The sequence below is a fragment of the Gobius niger genome (assembly GCF_951799975.1).
Source record: "Gobius niger genome assembly, chromosome: 11".
NCBI classification, from domain to species: Eukaryota; Metazoa; Chordata; class Actinopteri; order Gobiiformes; family Gobiidae; genus Gobius; species Gobius niger.
The window spans coordinates 8,669,456-8,689,043 of record NC_136862.1 but is presented as its reverse complement, the minus strand read 5'-3'; the positions used below and the strand labels follow the sequence as shown (position 1 = coordinate 8,689,043).

The following is a 19,588-nucleotide window of genomic DNA, read 5'->3' as shown; positions in this document are numbered from 1 at the left end:
AAAAAAGTAAATACTGCTGTTCCACGTTTGCACTCGCAATTTAGCATCCATCCATCTATTTTGGAATGGAAGTTTATTTTTACAGCGCTTTCCCCATGACACAAGTCACCCAAAGCTCTTCACACAGTGTCGGAGATTTGTTCTTCATTCACTCCATGGTGGTAGGCTGCCTATGTAGCTTCAGTTTTCCCTGGGGTGGACTGCTAGAAGCGATGTCGCGACTGCACACATCTGCACACATCTGCACACATCTGCAGCAACTGTCCCTCTGACCATTCATTCAGACACATAATTCATCCCTGTTATGCATGTTTTTAGTGGTGGGGAAACCTGGACGAAACCTACGCAGACACAGGGAGAACATGCAAACTCCACACAGAAAGCCCCATCTATGTGGGAATCGAACCTATGGACCTTCTTGCTGTGAAGCACAAGCTCTAACCGCTGCACCACCGTGCATTTTCTTCTGCTTTATCAGCAGCAGTCTGAGATGCCCAGACTTCCATATCCACACACACTTCCTGCAACTGTTCTCAGGGGATGCCGAGGCGTTACCAGGCCAGGGGGCCACCTCATGCCCAGAACACCTCTCCTCCCTGTTTGTACAGTATGTTCCAAAATTGGAAACATCACTGCACTGATACAAACATTACACCATGATTAAATCATAAAAGTAGATTTTAGCATAATTTGCTTATTGGTTGTTTTGTGGCTGTCTCAACTTATCTTGGTCAATATTCCATAGTCAGGTTTAACAGAAGAAGCAGAAGATGAGAGACACAACCTTCTTTTTTGCATGAATGGAAATAACATGGTATCTGAAGATATGCATAATAGGGCCACTTTAAAAATCCTTTTCAATCTGAGAAAATGTGGTTATCAACTCTGTCCTACACATTTTTTTCACTGTGAGATAAAAAACGTGACAGTTGTCTTTTGGAACATCTCTCTGTTTCAGGGTCAGAAGAATCTGCACTATATATCAATGGATGAAACAAGTTCACTCTGTGGGGAGAATACGCTTTCTCTGTATGCGCTGAAATGATCAGAGCAAATCCACTGAACGGAACCGGACTTGTGGACAACGGCGTAGCATTTAGGTGCTTAGAAATGATTAATAAACTCTTCACATTCTTTTCCTGGTGGCCTATTTTTCTTTTGTCTTCCCAGCCTCACTGCCTAAGCTCTGACCAAGAAAAGAACATCGGCACAAATTCATTTCAGCTGTAAATGCCTCTCATCGGGAGACTAATCACAAGTTGACAATGTCTGTCTGGGCGGCTGCGACGGTGTCAATCACTCCTGACACTGGCAATTTTTCAAACCGTTGGTCTTCGCTGTCTTGCCATTTATTTGTCAGGCCTCAACATGGAGAAATCACCAAACTGATTGGGAGTCAGCGGGGCACTCTCCGGTGACAGGCGGGAAATTATGGCACACTTAGCCAACTTTAAAAGAGTTATAAGTGGCAGTAATATGCACGGGGTTTCAGATACTGTCAAATTCTTCCAACATATGGCTAAATATTTATGTGTCATTTTTGGCTACAAATATTTTGAATGGACACATTATCTCTTTTTTCATTTTATTTTATTCTGGCACTTAAAGCAGTACTTTGCAACTTGTTTACCATAACAAATCCTTTTCGTAATCCCTCTGGGGTAATAGAAGTGTTGATGGGATGATTGGGAAGTCTTTCGTCTCCCCGGAGTCTCTGGCCAGAAAACCACACTTGTAGTTTTCCTGGACCGGGTCGGATTCCCCAATACACACTAATGGAATCACGAAGAAGAAGCTAACAGGCTAACGGGCAAAGCTAACTGCGGGCTATTGCTACTTGAACAGTATTTATAGCCGAGTTTGAGTGAAAAAAAAAGATCTTCATTGTGTAATTGGATGTACAATATCCCTCTCTCCCTTTGTCTTTTCTGTCCGCGTAGTATTTACTCTCATGGACAATTAATGAGTAAAAAAACGTAACATGCTAAGATACTTGCAGTGGCGCTTATGGCCTCTAGGGGCATGAGTTACTGAGTGCTGCTTCTATTATTAGCTATGAAATATTTCCAGGGTAACGTTCACATTTAAGGTAGGGTAGGATCAGGTAAGGTGTACAGTCCCGCTATGACCCATCCCCAGTTAAGACTGCAACCTGCAGAATTTAGCAGAATATGCATGTTTTGGGGTTGAAGGGAGCAACCTGCAGTCCATCTGGAAAAAATAAATAACTAAAAGAATGTGCAATCTGAGACACAGTAAGGCCCACAGTCCAGGATTGGACACCAGGGCCTTCATGCTGTGAGATAAGACAGACAGCCACCCTGAAAAGTTTTATTCAAAACGAAAACGCAACAAAAAGTGACCAAAAAAGCAATGAAAAAGTGACAAATAAAGCAACGAAAGAACCACAGGAAAGTGACAAAAGTGCAACAGGAAAATGGCAAAAAGATTATGAAAAAGGGAAAAAAAACCTGTGAAGAAAACACAACAAAAAAGTAACAAAAGAGCAGCAGGAAAGCTATGAAAACGAAACAAGAAAGTGACAAAAAAAACTAGGAAAATGTGGCCAAAATTTGAGGAAAAAGAACCATTTAGATGACTTTTCTAGGTCTTAGCTTTCAAATGAGGCATTACACTGGCCTATAAGTGGTTGCCATTTAGATTTGGGTAAAGCTGATACTAACATCACAGAGAAAATGCGCTTGATGAAGGCAGGGGTTAAGAGGTTTGTAAAAATACCGTCATGTTTAATGTCAGATGTCTGAGTGTATAGTCGAACTGGTTTCCCATTTTGTTGAAATTCCTTTAGTTAAGCTAAATCCAAACAGTTACTGAATTAAAGTCTGCACAAGGGCTAGCAGTCGTCCATAAACCAGAGAGTAGCCATTTAATTTCCCACATGGGCACATACCACCATAAGAGAGCTTCCTCCAGTCACAGTACTGTGTGTGTCAAGTAGGACACAGAAGCCCTATGTAATTAACACTATGCAAATCACTACATGCAAAAAAACATATTTTCTATTTTGCAATTCAAATAAATCTATATCAGAGTCTCATGATGAAGAGTTTGAAATGGTATTTTCTAAATCGAGCATTACCATAAAAATCTGCTATTCTAGGAGAAACTGGCATAGATTTCCCCATAGACTGATATGAATATATGGAAAAAGTAGTGAGAAGAGCGGCAGATCAACACCCGCTGCTGAAGCCACAACAAGTACATCTTACACACTGCAGCGTCCAAATGGGAATTTATGTGAACGATAACGACAGTATTTTACATTTAAAAATCGCCACTGCATGATTATTATTAAATGTACCTCCTCTTTACCAGTTTCCTTCATTTATTTTTCCTCCACAGTTCCTATATTTGGTGAGAAAATAAAAGTGGGCTTGTTTAAACACCAGCCTCCATGAGCAAACTGCAACATTCATTCATCCTTCAATTGGTGGCCATCGGAGAGACATAAACCACTCTGAAACACAGTGTACATTTGCCACCTATCTACTTTAATGAGTCTTAATGGCTTGGAGAAATCCATAGTGCATTGTCCAGTGAATAAACGTTTTCCCCCACCATATATCTTGTAATCCTTTTAGTGGCCCGCAGCCAAAGAGTTCGCGTGCATAGACACACTACTGAATAATTTATGTCGTCCCCACTGAGCTCAAATGGGAATTGAATCTTGCCGGGGACAAAACAAAGGTGAGCTTTAAACTGACGGGCCACATATACAGACAGAGCACAGAGGAGAGGCAGGGCTGTATGCAAACATTGACAGTGGGGAAATAATTTAGGGCAAAATAAAACTTTGTGGTGTAAAGTGCCTTAAAAAGCATGTGTCTTCTTCTACGGGGAGCGGGACGTCACCTGCTCATCACCAAAGAGATGTTGCTCTAAAGTCAAAGGCTCTAAATAATGGGTCCAATGGAATAAATAAATAAGCATACTATCTCTAAACCTTTCATCTAACACTGACGAAAAGATCAAGCGACCTTTGAAGTCCGACCTTAATGGATGGTGATATAGTATATTTTGTGCATCAGTCCATTTGCTGTCGCTTGCCACTTGCTCATGTAACAAGGTGGAGCATTGTGTTGGTGCTTGTGCTGCCACACGTGTTGTTCATGTTCCTGACATCAGTGAGTGTGAAAATGTAAAACGATATGGCACGGCAGGCATCCGACAACATGGCAGATTGCTGTCCCTCCAATATCACACGATCTAAACCCCAGTGCTAAGGGCTGTTTCTAATGATCATCCTCAACTATAGGGCTACCACTAGCCTGGCCTTAGCCATCCGTAAACTAAGGTCAATTATAATTTTCCCCCATCTACGTCTGGGTCTGATCTCAGTGGCCACATTACATTGGTTGAATTACAACCTACCATTCAGCGAGCGGGGGAGGCGGGTGTTGCAGGTGACGTCAAGCATTTGCGCCGCATTTGCTGGTTTTAGTTTGGCAATGGCGGCGGATAAGAAAGTAATGGAAGCTCTTCAAATTGTTCTGGCTCGGCTCACATATCCAATATCCAGAAATTAAAATTGAAGCCTTGGAATGCGCAAGGAATGCCCCCAAGATTTATGATAGAGTTATGATAGAGTTATGATCACGGCTTCACTCACTCAGGCGCATTACATATGTCACGACCAAACGCTAGCGAAAATCAGATCCAATCGTTTCAAAGGAGTTCACCCCTCCCACCAGACCCTTGTACGAAACGCAATGAGTACGAGGGTAGGGTAAAACCAGGCGAGGGCTACACAGTATGAGAAGTTTATCGTACAATTACTTTACAAGACAACAGACAGATTATTATTATTTTTCAAGAAAATATGACAGCGGGGTTATGGGTTATTACATAAAAGTTGCCTGGCCAGCCATCCACTCCTGCTTTTTTGTATCTGTTCAAAAGCAGGACCATCCGGAACAGCCAATCAAAAGTTGTAAAAGTGTTATATCGATCCAATCACAGACCACGTTGTGACGACAGGAACCAAATTAACCACAAGTAGGGTTAAAATGTACTTCATTGTTTTCTTTTGTCCTGTTTCAAAAGCCGTTGCGCATACGTGTTGAAATCAGAACAGTTGCTAATGGCTCCTTGTATCCTTCAATTTTGTTCGACATAGATCGTTCACATTTGTCTCCGCTGTTCTGGATGATGCCATTGTAAAACTACTAACATCCTTGTTTGTAAAATCGGCCGCATGCCGCCGTCTGCGTCATATCCAATTTGTGAGATCAATAAAGGCTATCTTATCTTTTCTTATCTTTGATTGGTTAATGCGCTTGCCAATCATGCCCATCGGAAATTCGAAGAAATCACCCCCGATCCCAGATGTGTTTGTAAAGAACAGAAAAAGCGTGTATTCTGGCTGGCCAGGCGAGCAAAAAAGTGTTTATCTATTGCAGAGCCCACAACATATTGAATAATGATTGCAAACGCAACATTAGGTAACACAATATCCACATCAGAAAAAGGGATATGTTGCAAAATTCCATTTTCACTTTTTGCGAACACAGCCTAAAGTTCAGTGTAATGCCGCACTGTTTCAACACAGTGTGATGAAAGAAAACATTCCCTACAACATTTGGAACATACAGTACTGTGTTGAGTTTGTTAAGTAAGGAATTTGTAAATTTTTCCTCATATCATCCCTTATTATACCTTAAGGCCATAACGCAGCTGCTCCACTTTACCAAAGACCCGAACTGTAGTAGCCATCACATCCTCCGAGCCAACACAGTCCCTTATCTCAAGCGACAAACATGAAAAGAAGCCGGTGAGCAGCTAGTCAGGGAAATGCCATTCTGCTTGAAGTAAAAAAAAAAAAAAAATACATTGAAGATTGTGACTGCCAGACATATTTTCTCCCACTGCCCAAAACGTCTCTCCACATAGACTCTCTTTCTTTTCATTAGAGCTGCTCAGAGAAATTTCAAGTAAGATAAGCCATTATCTCCTCTGCCGACAACAACGCACACGCACGCGCACACGCACGCACGCAGCGGTCCACTCCCAGGCTTCGGATGCAGGGATATTACCTCTCAAGTGTGGCTGCATCCTTTCATTTACCACTGCTGGAAGTACTTCTGCGTATGCTACTGTTGCGCAGGAACATTGCAGGATATACAAAAATATTCTGCAATGCCTGTATGTGGATGAAAAGATGCATTTCAATCTCTGCAGCACATGATGATACGTCTAAATTCCCTCTCATCTGATTCATCATTAAGAGTTCAATAACACTGGTTTGGGGTCATAGCACTTTTACAGACGCTCCGAAGTTTCTCTAATAATTTCTGTGAAATTTCGTTAAGGTGGTAAACAATGTGCGATATACTGCTGTTTCACCTGCTCATTCATCAGAAGTTTCAGCAGTTTAGTGTTGAGAGCTTTATTTGTCTTGTTTCTAAACTTTCCCCATGAGCATAAGTAGGTTAGGCTATATGATGACAAAATCTGAAGCTCGATATATTGAGGCAGGAAACTATCACGATAAACAATATGTTAAAGACCTTATTTACCTCTGTCTATCTATTTGACTTTAGACTTTATTGTCCCCGGGGGGACATTCTTTTTCACGTACACAGTGCATGTTTGACAAAGGACAGACAGAACAGAGAACAAACAGTATGGAGTACACTCAAAGGGGTTGTTAAGAAATTCCATGGCTGATGGGATCAGGCTTCTTTTAAAACAAGCCTTCCCGCATCTAGGCGTTCTGTAGCTCATAAAAGTATCCAATGGCGCGTTTATTTAGATCTTTGAGGTTTGGTGTGGGGAGTCCTATGATTTTTCCTGCAGTGTTTGTTACCTTGGTGAGTTCGGTTTGATTCTTGACAGTTAACAGCCTGAAAAAAACAGGTGGAACATTAGAATATGACAGGTTGAATAATGGATTGGTATAATCGTAACAGCAGAGATGGAGCGACATAGAGTCATGAAGCCCTTTCAATTTATAATGCCACTGAAAATAACACTAAAGCTTAAAAACGACAGTTAAATTCTGTTAGAAAAGAACTCCACAATGAACGTGAGACACAACTCGGTAATACATGAGAAAAATGAGAGTAAAAAATGGAAATAAATGTACTGACAACAAATATTGAGGCCAAAATGGTCTGTCATTTACTGAACGATAAGTTGATATAGTAATTATTGTCGTTGTTTTTTTTCCAGATTTGTGATCTCGTCAATCGACACTTCTCATCCGAGCTTTGAGACAAGACGCGGACTTTATATAGAATCAGAGTCTGACTGTAGACATGGGTTATTTGCAAGTTGGTTTTGTGTAAGCTCTTTGTCATCCAAAAGGGGTTGGATCAGTGATTGACAAGTTAGTAACATGCGGGAACTAAATGCATCACACAATATGTTCCAGAAGTTTTATTGCTGTTGCACTTTCTTCTTGAACCTCAGCAGATAAAGGACAGGATACAATTTGACTTTTATCAGACTCAGTTGAAGAGAGTGAATGCGGCATTGATGGCTCCCTGGCATAGGTTTCTGAATGAGAACGCTTGCTTGGGGCTCTGTTTTTCTGTTTAATATTCACCATGTCATTATCGGGTAAAAAGCCACAGACTAATGTTAGCTGTATGCATGTGCCATATTATGTTAAGAGGAAGATAAAAAAAACAAGCACTTGGAGGTTGTGTCTGGAAGGTGCGTTGGTAATAGACTTGGCATAAAGGCACCATCTGGGGTTGTCTGGCTTTTTCTTTTTTTTTTTTTACATTGGCTATTAAAGTTGTCCGTTTTGGAATGTGATTACAGAGCAAACAGCATTGGGGGATGATGATACTGGGAGTAAATATTAGAGAGTGTGTGGAACAGCTGGCCTGGTAAGCATCCGCGCCGCGTTGGAGGCTACATCTGATCCCGGGGACTAGAAAGGCAGGGATGACTCAGACTGGGATGAATGCGCAGTGGGGGGGGAGAGGGAAAGAAAGAGGGGGGCACACATGCACACATCCCGGTGAAGGATGGGCACAGCTCCAAGCAGAGGCGGCCCCACTTAACCTCCACTGGGGGGAATCATAACCAGGTAGAGTCAAACTATTTACTAGTTGTTTTAAAACACACTCAAGAAGAAGAAAAAAGAAAAAAAAAATCAAGCACAACACACAACATCTTGGGTTTGCACAATTTCTCATCTACTTTCTTGAACGCTCGTCTCATTGCCTCTTTGAGATTTCTCACAAATCACTGACTGGTGAATCATTCAAGCGAAATGCATGCATCACTGGTGTCTGGTTTAGTGTTTATGTTTATTTGCCGTCACTCATCCATTTTTATAGCTGCAAAATCATTGTTCTACCACAAGCCACTTAATCACATAAACAGGGTATTACAAAACGCCCCAACCATTGCAAATCCAGTGTGCATAAATGCAACAAAAAACATCTATATTATAATCTATAGGAGGCTAGAGTTGACCTTATGTGCTGCAACTCTAATTAGCCAACCACAACTTAAATTGGCATCTGTGCTTGGCCCCTTTGTTCCCCAAAGTATATACTTGGGTCACAATTTCCCATAGGTTGTCATTTAGGGCTGTGCAATACATTAAGTTGTTTTTATTTAATCATGAGTGTTATAACCCACCATTATTGAGAATGAAAACCAGTCATTGACTCCAATTCAAGTCCTAAAGTAAACTGTGGCCTATTTCTTTACACAAGTGAACAAACGTGGGGATTTTGTGCTGTATTTTGCATAGTGTCATTTTCTATTCCCATTTTCTTTTCCCAGAATGTATTATTGTATTCATAACAGTATAAATGAATCTGGCATGTAAATGGTTCTTTCTGTGTCTAGAGACTGGTGGTCAGAAGGGTTTGTTGTCAAAAAGGTATGTGGAAGGTAAATAAAGAAATGTCCCTCAGGAAGCCCTATGAAGGTAAATAACTTTATTTGTCATAATGCAATTGCACAACGAAATGGTTTAGTTGGTCCAGGGAAACAAATAATCCCATATCTTCCCTTTGATTTCATGTTGCGTTCCCCTCAGTGCTTTAATTGTCCCAAAATAGGTGCTGGCACTCTTGTTTTTGCCTCCAAGTCATTTAGGCATTTTTTACTCAGGCAGCATTGTCTTATTTACATATCAGATTTGGGGGCTCTACTGTAGTAATGTAATACAGTTAACAACAACTGGCAGACTGTTTTAGCTGAACTCTTAGAGGCGGATGTCTCTGAAGCTCTGTTAATGCTGTTACTTAGGTGATTCTTACAGGCTAATGTCTGTGTTTACATGTTCTGGAGCATATGCTGTCATTGCAGCTTGTCAGGCTCCATTCTGTGTGCAGTGTGCCTCATCTCAAGGCACAGACGTTTGTTTCAGTTCATATTAACTCTTTTGTTGACGTTTTTTTTAATCTCATTGACGAGGCCAAATGGGGAACAAGCCTGAGCTGAATGCCACGCTGGTCGTGTTTACTCCGCGCAAGTTTGGAGGGACTTGATAAACAGCGGCCGAAGAGCAGCCAATCAGTGATAAGAACAGGAGACTGTGCTCGAGTCACACAAATACAGCACGGTGTGTCTGCCCTATACTGGGTAAACACTGCGTTGTGTTGGATGGACGTTACAACGAACATGTTTGGAAGTGTATTTATTAATCACGGATTATGCGGCGCCGCTTCCTCATGAAGAGCCTTGATAGCAAAGCAGCGACAGCGGGACAGAGACGCTGCTTTGCTCCCCAGTCACGACAGCACTTTGGCCTCAGCTTCAGCGTTAAAAAAACCTTCCCACAAAAGCACCAAACAGTAAGTTTTGTATCTTTTTATTACTGTGGATTTTGCTTTTGAGATGATCTCTGATGTCTCGCTCTGTCAACAAAACATCCGCCAGTTTCCACGTCAGAATACACTCGTCTCCTGTTTTCTTGTGTTGTTAGGGGAGGAGGCACCGCTGCTTTAGTTTGCCTTGTTGACACATCTTTTAGCGAACAAATGCGAACAAACGCCTATTGTGGATCAGTTTATGTGCGTTTGAGTGAGTGAACTCAAGGCCTGAAGACTGAAACCCCACATACATGACACGACAGGGGGAGCTTTACAGCGGTGTGGCTTTTCTAAATGGGATCTTTGACATTTTTCCAGTTCCTATATTCAACTTGCCACATCTTCTCCAAATATGATCAGATTTCCATGTGTTACACATTGTTGGAAACTTTGGAGACGACACTTTCACATGATATGCCCCGCTCAAAATGCCCCAAAACCCAGTTGTGTCCCCCGTTCTCGTGATGGGTCACATTTGCATGCTACTTAATTCCATCAGTCTTTAGTGCTAGCATTTGTCATGTTGAAGCGTATTTTACTTGAAGGCTCTGAGGTGGAAACTCAAAATGTCCTTGTGGGAAATATCCGTCCTCCCAGCTGCCCGAAACGCTGGATAAAAAAGGTTTTTGAGAGGCCAAATGTAGCAGACAATTGCTAAATGGCCAAACAAGCAAACATTTTTCAGGGTATTCCCTCCGCCTCCCACGGATGAGCGGTACAACAATGTCATAGCAATGCCACAGAAATAGTCATTGCGCCGTAAAAAAAAGCACCACCTCGCTATGCAAACTGTGGAAGCTCGCCAGAAGTTTCCACTGGCTTAATATTTAAACTAACTGGAAGGAAATGGCCTATGTCTACTGTCTGAAGTCTTCCATCACTTCTAATAAGCATCCGGGGAGGGCGACTGGAACAGCTAATCCGGAGGTGTAGTATGTTGTGTGGGAGGACGCGCTTTACACAGCTGTAGCGGCTCGGCTTGACATATTCATTATGTGAAATTACCTCTGACAGCAGGAGAGCAAAATCATACAGAAAACCGCCAACAAACTCATTCTACAAAGCCTGAGAGGAACTTGTCTGATGTGCAAATGAAGATGCATCCACGGGCAAAGCGAAGCAGTCAGCGGTACCCAACCTACCAGAGTGCAATTTAGAAAGAGCCGTGAGTGCTGAGGTAATATCGCATACGGGAATAATGAGTGTTTGGAGGTTTGGAGTTGGAAACCATAAAAAGAGTAAAACTGAATTATTATGTTTTCTTCACTTTACGATCCCGTTCAGAATTTGTCATGTTCATTGAAGTCAAAATGCGGAACAATCCAGGTTAGATGCTGCAGCGGCTCCAAAGCTATTGACAACGAAACTACAGATCTCAAAATGGGTTATCAGAGTTGTAAACAGGACAATATATATATATATATATATATATATATATATATATACAGTATATAATATTCATATCACTTTGCCAGTTGTTTGCATCTTCAGGTGCACAAGTTGGAGGTTCTGAATGCCTATTAACCAATTGACACCCTGAAAAGTTGCGAGCTCACCTGACATACAGTATCTGCACATCACCATGGCACATCGCAAAGGTGTTTTGTTGACTCCAAAACAGTTATCTGTATTTGACACATTCATCAGAACGTTTTTAAACCTTCAATAAACAACCTACGCTCTGTAGAAAAAAATAAAATAAAAAAAAACTCTTGAACTCCTCAGACACTTGTCAAAAGAACTGCCAACAAATCATAGATTGATTGATTTGTTTTTGCCTCTACAATACCCTGCAATACAAATTATTTATTTATTTTTTGGGAGAAAATATGAAAGAGATGGAGCAAAAAACATGCATCTTGATGCAGGCCCCGAGATGGCGTATTGTTAAAAACATTAAAATAGTTTGACAGCTATTAGAATTATTTATTTATCAACTTTATATTTCAATTGTTGAAGGAAAAACAAATCAGTCTGTTCTTGGCAGTTCGGTTTTTGCAGATTGCAAGAGTACACATTCTGACAATGACCCAGCTTTAACATTTGTTCAACCACTGCTCCAGTCTTTTCTGGGACTACTTTTGATACTAACCACGGCATGTTGGGAACGCCTCATGATCACTGGTCAGTTGTTGAAACTCGAGCACATTAATCTACACATCATTGCTCACTGAAGCTGTATCATACCTAATAATGGTCATAACACACATAGAGACTGTCTCTGTGACCCTCCAGCCCGTCTTCAGTCCTGAGAGGCCCCTGTCTCCCCTTGTGTTCACACCACCAACAGTGCTATTGTACCAACCTGCCACTACACAAGTAGCAAAACAACAAAGCAGGCAGACAGGATCGCTACTTTCACCGTGGAAAATTCCACTAGCTTTTCTGATTCTGTTTATAAAGCCCAAAGCAAACAGGTAAACCTGACATCGAAGACAAAAGAGGGTGATTAGAATTAGTGGCTGGTTTGTGCCATTCACATAAATATTTAGAGGCACTGTCAAATGCAATGACAAAATCTCCCTGTGGTGAAAGAGCCTAATGTCAAGTTCATGTGGATAACAACAAATAAATGGTCTAATAGGAGATTTTAAAAAGAGCAGTTGAAATTTTCAACAACAACTTTTTTTTAAATCTCCTAACAGAAGGTACACACATTTTATGATCATGATGGTTTGCTATGGACTAGGTCCACAAACTTGCCAAATTAGTCTCCTGGCTTAAACTCTTTTCAACTGCAGTTGAATAATGCATGATGCTGTTGGGGGAAAGTCATTTTTAACCGACGGAGTTGTAGCATGTGGAAAGGACCATTAGCGACTGTAAGTCTGCATTTTTACAGCAAATTCTTGTCTGCTCTCACAATTTTAAACAACCATTTCCATTTTGTGAAACAAGACCCAAAGCTCTTTAAAGGGTAGACATTTTTTATGGAGATCTTGGTCCTACCTCTGGGCGAGTGGTGCTTCCAGATGATGTTGGCTTCCGGTCGGCCAATAGCCAGACACATGAGGCTGACGCTGCTGCCCTCATTCACCGTGATGTCCTTGGAAATGTTTGTGATCCGAGCTGGCACTGGAGAAAAATAGAAAAAGGGAGACATTTTAAAGTGTGGGTTTTGCAGTAACATTAACTACTATTGTGTTCAACATTTCGAAATGTTTCTGAGACCGAACAAACTTGCAGTTCTCCCTTCAGCGGTGATTTAGGGGGATTTTGGAAAACTGCATCAAGATAAAAGAAAAGAGCAGAACAGTGTTTTCTTAAAACCAGCAAAACCACTAGAGAGAATACCGATCCCTCATCTGTGAAACGAATACAAAAATCTGTACTAATTTTCAGAAGAAATGTTTGAAGAGGTCTCAACTTCAAGGTTAGGTGTCATTAATAATATAAACCACAGTGGAGACTGTATTTTTCAACGTTCGCAGAATCCATCATTACCTACATTTTTGACTGTGGACATTTTGATTTTTCTTCAATTTTGATCAATCTTTCAGGCTTGTGTGCTTAAGATGAAGGAACAAAAACAACACTATATTTATTTTATTGGCCTGGTTTTAGATATTTATTTTTGCCTTGACACCAGAATATACTTTGCTTGAAAATACTCTGGCTGCAAATCTCTCACTTCACCCACCAAACATGCAGATGGTAGGTGAAGTGTCTTGCTCAAAGAAACCAGGATAGTTTACCCCAATCTGAGCAATGATCAGATTGATCCTAGGTTAAATCCTCTAACAACTGCCATCCCAAATACCTCACAAATACTGCATTTATCTATCTATCTATCTATCTATCTATCTATCTATCTATCTATCTATCTATCTATCTATCTATCTATCTATCTATCTATCTATCTATCTATCTATCTATCTATGCTGGTTGTTTCAATGGAACATCACCACCATCAGGGTCTGCTCAACCTTGATGTGGGTCTAAATAACTGAAGAGCATTTCATTCACCAAGCTGAACTCTCTCCTTCCCTACGTCTGCTACCCTTTATTGGATATTGTGAAACTACAGTTCTTCTTTTGGGGAGAAACACAATGGAAACTCTTAATAATTGTGGTTATGTGAAGCAAGAGCCTGCTAATCCAAGTGAGCGGAGCATGAGGAGGTTAAAACAACTGATTCGGTGGCTCAATTAGCATGAAATGGAGTGACAAATGTGACAATCCATGGGCCTGTCGTGGTGTTCTACATGATTGAGCTACTCCATCACAGAGCTCATTAGACAAGCATCAGGCTGATTTAGAGCCAGATTTCATTGGTCTCCGTGGACCTCTACATGTGTCGTGACTGGAGTTAACTGTGGAGAGGCTGCCAATTAACTGGGCCTGAAGGAGGGTATACGCTGGAAGTGAAGGCGCCCTGGCTGATATTTTCATTATTAGTGCGCCGCTATACCTCCACCAAGGCAATGTCCACTTCTGACAATAACCAGGGGTCTCATTTACAAAACGTGAGATTCTTACAATGAGAGTGCATGCAAACACAATACAAACTTCGTACGGAGAAAAGAAAATGGATTCATAACACCCTCCGTACACACATGACCTTCTCTTCGCTGATTCCCTGCCCACGTGACCCCTCATCACGACACGTCCTCTGCACGCCTCCAGTCCACCATAAAAGGACAATGCAAAGCAATTTATGAGTGAGATTTGCCAAAACATAAGGCGATAATGAGGGGGTTTTACAGACACGGAGCGGGAGGGAGGGGCAGACGCTGCAGCAGCAGGACACAGGCTGTTGATCTGTGATGAAAAGTGAACTCTGCTTCGCTGATGACACGGGTTTGGCATCATGCACAACCCCATCATTAAAACATTTGGGTATAGCCGTTTAAAACATAAAGAAGAGCTTTAAGTAGAGGCGGATTTTCTCATCTTTATTTGCCAACAAGCGGTATTTATAAAAGCGCACGATGCCATTTCTTTCACACAAACCGATAATTGAGCATAGCGAACGTGCACTTGGAGGTTTGAATGCAGTCAAGAAACAGTCAGCGGTCCACGGTCCGGGTGGTGCGAGTGAGGAGGCAGCGGTCCACCCCCCCAGCTGAAACTCCATCACAGACCCCGAGAAAACACAAGAAACAACTTTGAGCGCAACTAAATGATGTAAACTGGAGTCAGACCGGCGCAGGTCAAAGACTAGAGTAAATATTGAAGCAGCTTTTCAGCAAATGCTCTCGGTATAAAAAGGAAAAAAAACGTTGGTTTTCTTTTTACTGTACTCGAAAAGAAAGATGTAATGAAAAATAAAATCCAATGCTAAATAAATGTAAGCGCTATCAAGGCAGCGTTGCCTTTAGCCTGCAGCACATTTTCAGAGTAAGTCGTTTGCAACTTCAGTGAATGTTCGCTCAGTCAATGGTTGAGTGATTGCTTTGCTAGTTGGTTATTTTACATAGCCTGTAGTGTATCGCGGCCTTGCTCTTACCTTAGCGTAGACGAGTTGATGTGTACCTGACTGGTCTTTGCCCTCAGTCATGTAAATAGAGCACAGACGGTGTTAGCATGTAGCCTCTCCTCCTCTCCTCTATATGGGGCCAAACGGAGTTGATGTTAGACGCGACCATAGTATAGTCACACAAAATCAAACATGTCGATTTTCTAAACGGATCAAAAGGGGAACTATATTGCAAGGCGTAGTGATATCTTAAGAGCACTTCGACATTACTGCGCGGACGTCGAAGTGCTCCTAAGATATTACTACTACTACTACTGCTACTATTACTACGTGGAAGAGCTTGGTCACTTCTAACTTCACCTTTGTTTGGCCACATGGAGGAGAGGAGGAGAGCCTATATGCTAATACCATCTGTTCTCTATTTACGTGACTGAGCGCATGCATAAAAACCAGACAGCTACGCATCAACTCGTCTAAGCTAAGGTAAGAACATATCTCAGTATGCAAAAACAGTGGCCTATTCCTTTAACATCGAGACTGCAATAAGACCTGAGGTGGCAGCTCCGAGTAAAAAAATGTCATCTTCCATTTCGTCCCTTAAATGTTATTTTACAGCAACTTCTAAATACAAAATACAGTATCCAAATTAACATACTTAAACCAGCTTTGAAAGGTTTTGCACCTTAAATTATTATAATTGCTAATTACATCTTACAGAGGGGTGTCCCGATTCAGGGGGTTGCAGCCAGAAAAGTTCGGGAGGAGGACAGGCCAGAATGCAGCCTATTTTATAGGGTTTTTTCTTGGCCCGTAGATTTTAACAATCAATCGCCCCAAGAGAATCTGGCCAATGACATTTACTGCACCGTTTTTTTCTGTGAATAAATGATCCTCCCGATAATTAGTGTTAAACTTTAGGACAGCCCATAAACCAGGCTAATATCAGTGTCTGACCTTGACGGAAGAGAGCACTCCATTGACTTGACAAATGTCTACAGTACAATAAGAAAACCCCGTGCAGGGTAATGGAGGTCTTTAAGGAGGTCTGTGCCCCAGGACCAAAGTTGGAGCCATCTGTCTGCATCGCATTAACCTTTGCCTGGTCCTATTCAATTAGTACGGGCAGTCCAGTCCAGCTCTGCGGCTTCATTTAGACCGCTGTGTGAAGCCTGCCAGCTATAAATGCCATCAGGAACCCCTCATATATAACAAAACCATGTTTCTCTGGTCTGTTCTGCCATAGCAATAGAATTCTTATCAAATAAATAAGTCTAGTTTACTCCAGTGCGTCACGTCTTCATAGGCAGTTTTTCCCGACATCAGAGGGTACAGAGAGCGTGTAGAATGCCAACTCAACATGATCGTCTGTGGGAACAAATTTCCTGTATGGGACAATAAAGATCTATCCATCTAAACCCGGAACAGTGAGAGAAGACGTTGACTATCCAGTGTGTGTTGACTGACCCTGCATATCAAATCCATTACTTGGAAGATAACTTAAGACTCTGCCAGAGCTATGAAAGCAAGATTGGAAACAAAAGAAAGCAAACACAATTACTTAAACAAACCACTTAGAAGAGCTTAGTTTTTCTTCTCCGGAAAGATTAAGTAATTTCCACGGTTTGTTTTGTTGTTAAACTAAAAATTTAAAAAAAAAACTAAGGCAAAAGCAATTACACAAAATGAACTATACTTTAAGAAAACACCTTATGTTTATATTCAGTCAGGGTGGTCTAGTGAACAAGGCAAACATCATATATATATATTTGAATTGGACTATTTCTGTGATGTGCCTTGCTCAGGGATGCAATGACAGCATAGGCTTGGGCGTCTCCAGTCTCCACTTGGCAGTGCTTAATCGACCTCAAAACTATTGCTCACTTTCCGGAATAATGTCCGCAGCATTAGATGTACACACTTAGACTTTGTTTTTTCCTCCCTTTTAATTCCAAAAAACTGCAAAAAGCTGTAATTGCGCAAACAACACTTTGTTGTTTTCCAAAAATCCATTTGCATCTCCTCGGCAGAGAGAGTTAATGAAAAGGTTCCGTACCCAAAGTGGATGCATAGCGCTTTCTTCTCTCGCAGAAGAATGGCGTTGCTGCCTCCTTTTCAGGCTGAGTGCTGGAGGTTTTTGTAAGTCAACAAAAGTTCGCCAATTTAGCAAATCGCCCGTGTTGTGGTGGCACACAATTTGCCTTGGCACCCCACAATGACGAGACTATGTTGTGGGAACCATCTGGCTGACTTCAATGCCCCCTCTGTACTGTAGACTCCGCACAAAGGCATGGCAGTTGCTCAGCTCCATACATGTGTCTCTAAACGTTTCTACTTCCCATTATCCGCTGTTCTTTTCACACTAAAAACATCCGCGCTTCGTCTACGGATAGGAAGAAAAATACATGCAATTTCAACGTTGGGCCTCATTTGGAGGATGTGTCATGCTGTTTTCACTTAGCTCATTCAGCGCATTTGAAAAACATGATGATACGCTGTTATGTGGCGCAAACTGGCACAATGGGCTGATAATCCTTGGGCGGGATTCATTTAACAGGTGGTCTACGGAGCTAAAATACGGGGATTTAGCGGTAACGAGGGTTGATTTCTGACAGTCAGGTTTTGTAGAAGCTGCAAATGCACCGGTAGTTAGTAACAATGTTAGCAAATGTGTTTTTTAGGTAGATTTGATGAGATTTATTTTTGATCCAGGTTGTTCTCAGTTAACCAGTGTTATAGTACATGCCTGGTAACACTGGGGAAACACACTGACATTTTTTTTAAACTATCAGAGCTGCTCTTTCTGGGTGAGAGAAAGAAGTGAGCGGTTTCACAACAGCAAAGGAGCGCGGTGGGCTCTGTACACTAAAAACTGATAAAATACCTTGGATATTGCAGCGTTTTGTTTGTTTGTTTCGTTCAGATACTCCTGCACGGGTTTGGCTGCTGATGCCTTGGCAAACCTGATCTTGAGGTCTATGTGTATTCCACGTGCAATTCCTGTTTCTTGTTATTGAAATAACAGAACATCTTACTAAGATGGCAGATGGACTGAATGGGAATAGACATGTGCGAACTTGTAATATTTTCCAATGAGCAGTCATAGAGGAGTCCTTTTGGATGCTGGAGTAATGTGGCTGCAGTAAACCCAGTGGACATGAGCAAATATTACTTTTATTGCCTAAAGGCCGTAAGAAGTGAACTGAAAAAGTCAACTTCTTGTGCCAGCTCAGACTGTGCTCCGAATCGAATTTTACTCAGGCTGATCAGTAATCCCAGAGATTTATTGCTAAACCTGCAGCAGTAGCAGGCAGACACACCGCGTGTCGCCTTCACTGTTTATAGCAATTGAACTAATGGAACAGAGCTAATGTGGAACATGATCAATAGGTGCTAACTGTAAAGTGTGACTCCTGTGAAGGCTTTTGAGTACAGGTGTGGTATCCAGGGAGATTAATTTACAGCAGAAGTAGAGCAGAATTTCGAAGGAAACCCAATGGATCAACACAACAATGGAACTGACTTTTAAACAAGAACACAATTAGATTTTTAAGTAAATATAAAAACACTAACTAATAACCTATAGTCATGATAAAGCACAGTCTTGAAGAAAGGCATGGAGTTGTGATAGTGATGGGACTAGTCTCTCAAAACACAGACACTCAAGGTAAGATTTTGCTTAAAAATGATTATGAAATATAGCCTATGGAAATATCCATCCATCCATCCATCCATCCATCCATCCATCTTGCCTGGCCTGCCAAGCTACATGCTTTTTCATAGATATTTCAAAGACATATAGTCTGGGAGCAAACATGATCTCAACGATTTCCCGGTGGTCGTGATTGACAGACAGCATCAACCAATCAGAGCAACGCTAGGTACGTCGCAGCAACAAGCGGCAGGAAGCCTTTCCAAAAACGTCCTTCTTTACGAGGAACACTTCGAACACTGTTTCTTGCTCCGGTTCTAGAGATTTTTTTTTTCAAATGATTTAAAACAGATGAAAGAGCAGAAGAAAACATCATATCACTCGCCGTGCATGCCATCTCTATTGTTTGGGAAAATGAAGTCCCGCCTCTCGGTGCGTGATATGACCGTTGTGGGTAAAATCGTGAAATGATAGGCTGCGAGGAGCTGTCCAGACAGTTCTTCTTTTGAACAGAAAGGAGGAGTGTCTGGCAGGCCAGGCAACCATCAATCCATTTTCTTCCACTTGTCCGTTGCTGGGTCATGGGGGCAGCTGTTGGAGCTGCCAAAATCACATTGCACCTGCTCCTTATGGCTCCTCCTGCAGGTGATGGGTCCACGGAAGGACGGCCTCACGATTCAAACTGGGCCTGTTGGTCTCTCATAAGGGGCTTCTATG

The 19,588-nt window shown here is 41.6% G+C and overlaps 1 protein-coding gene across 2 annotated transcripts in view; it reads right to left on the bottom strand.

The window, feature by feature from the left end:
* opcml (opioid binding protein/cell adhesion molecule-like) overlaps positions 1-19,588 on the bottom strand; it is a 409,365-nt gene that overhangs the window by 54,985 nt on the left and 334,792 nt on the right. For both annotated transcript variants that reach the window (XM_079565687.1, XM_079565686.1), the window contains one exon: positions 12,753-12,878. In XM_079565687.1, coding sequence (XP_079421813.1) covers positions 12,753-12,878 — 126 coding nt within the window. The remainder of the gene's footprint in view (positions 1-12,752; positions 12,879-19,588) is intronic.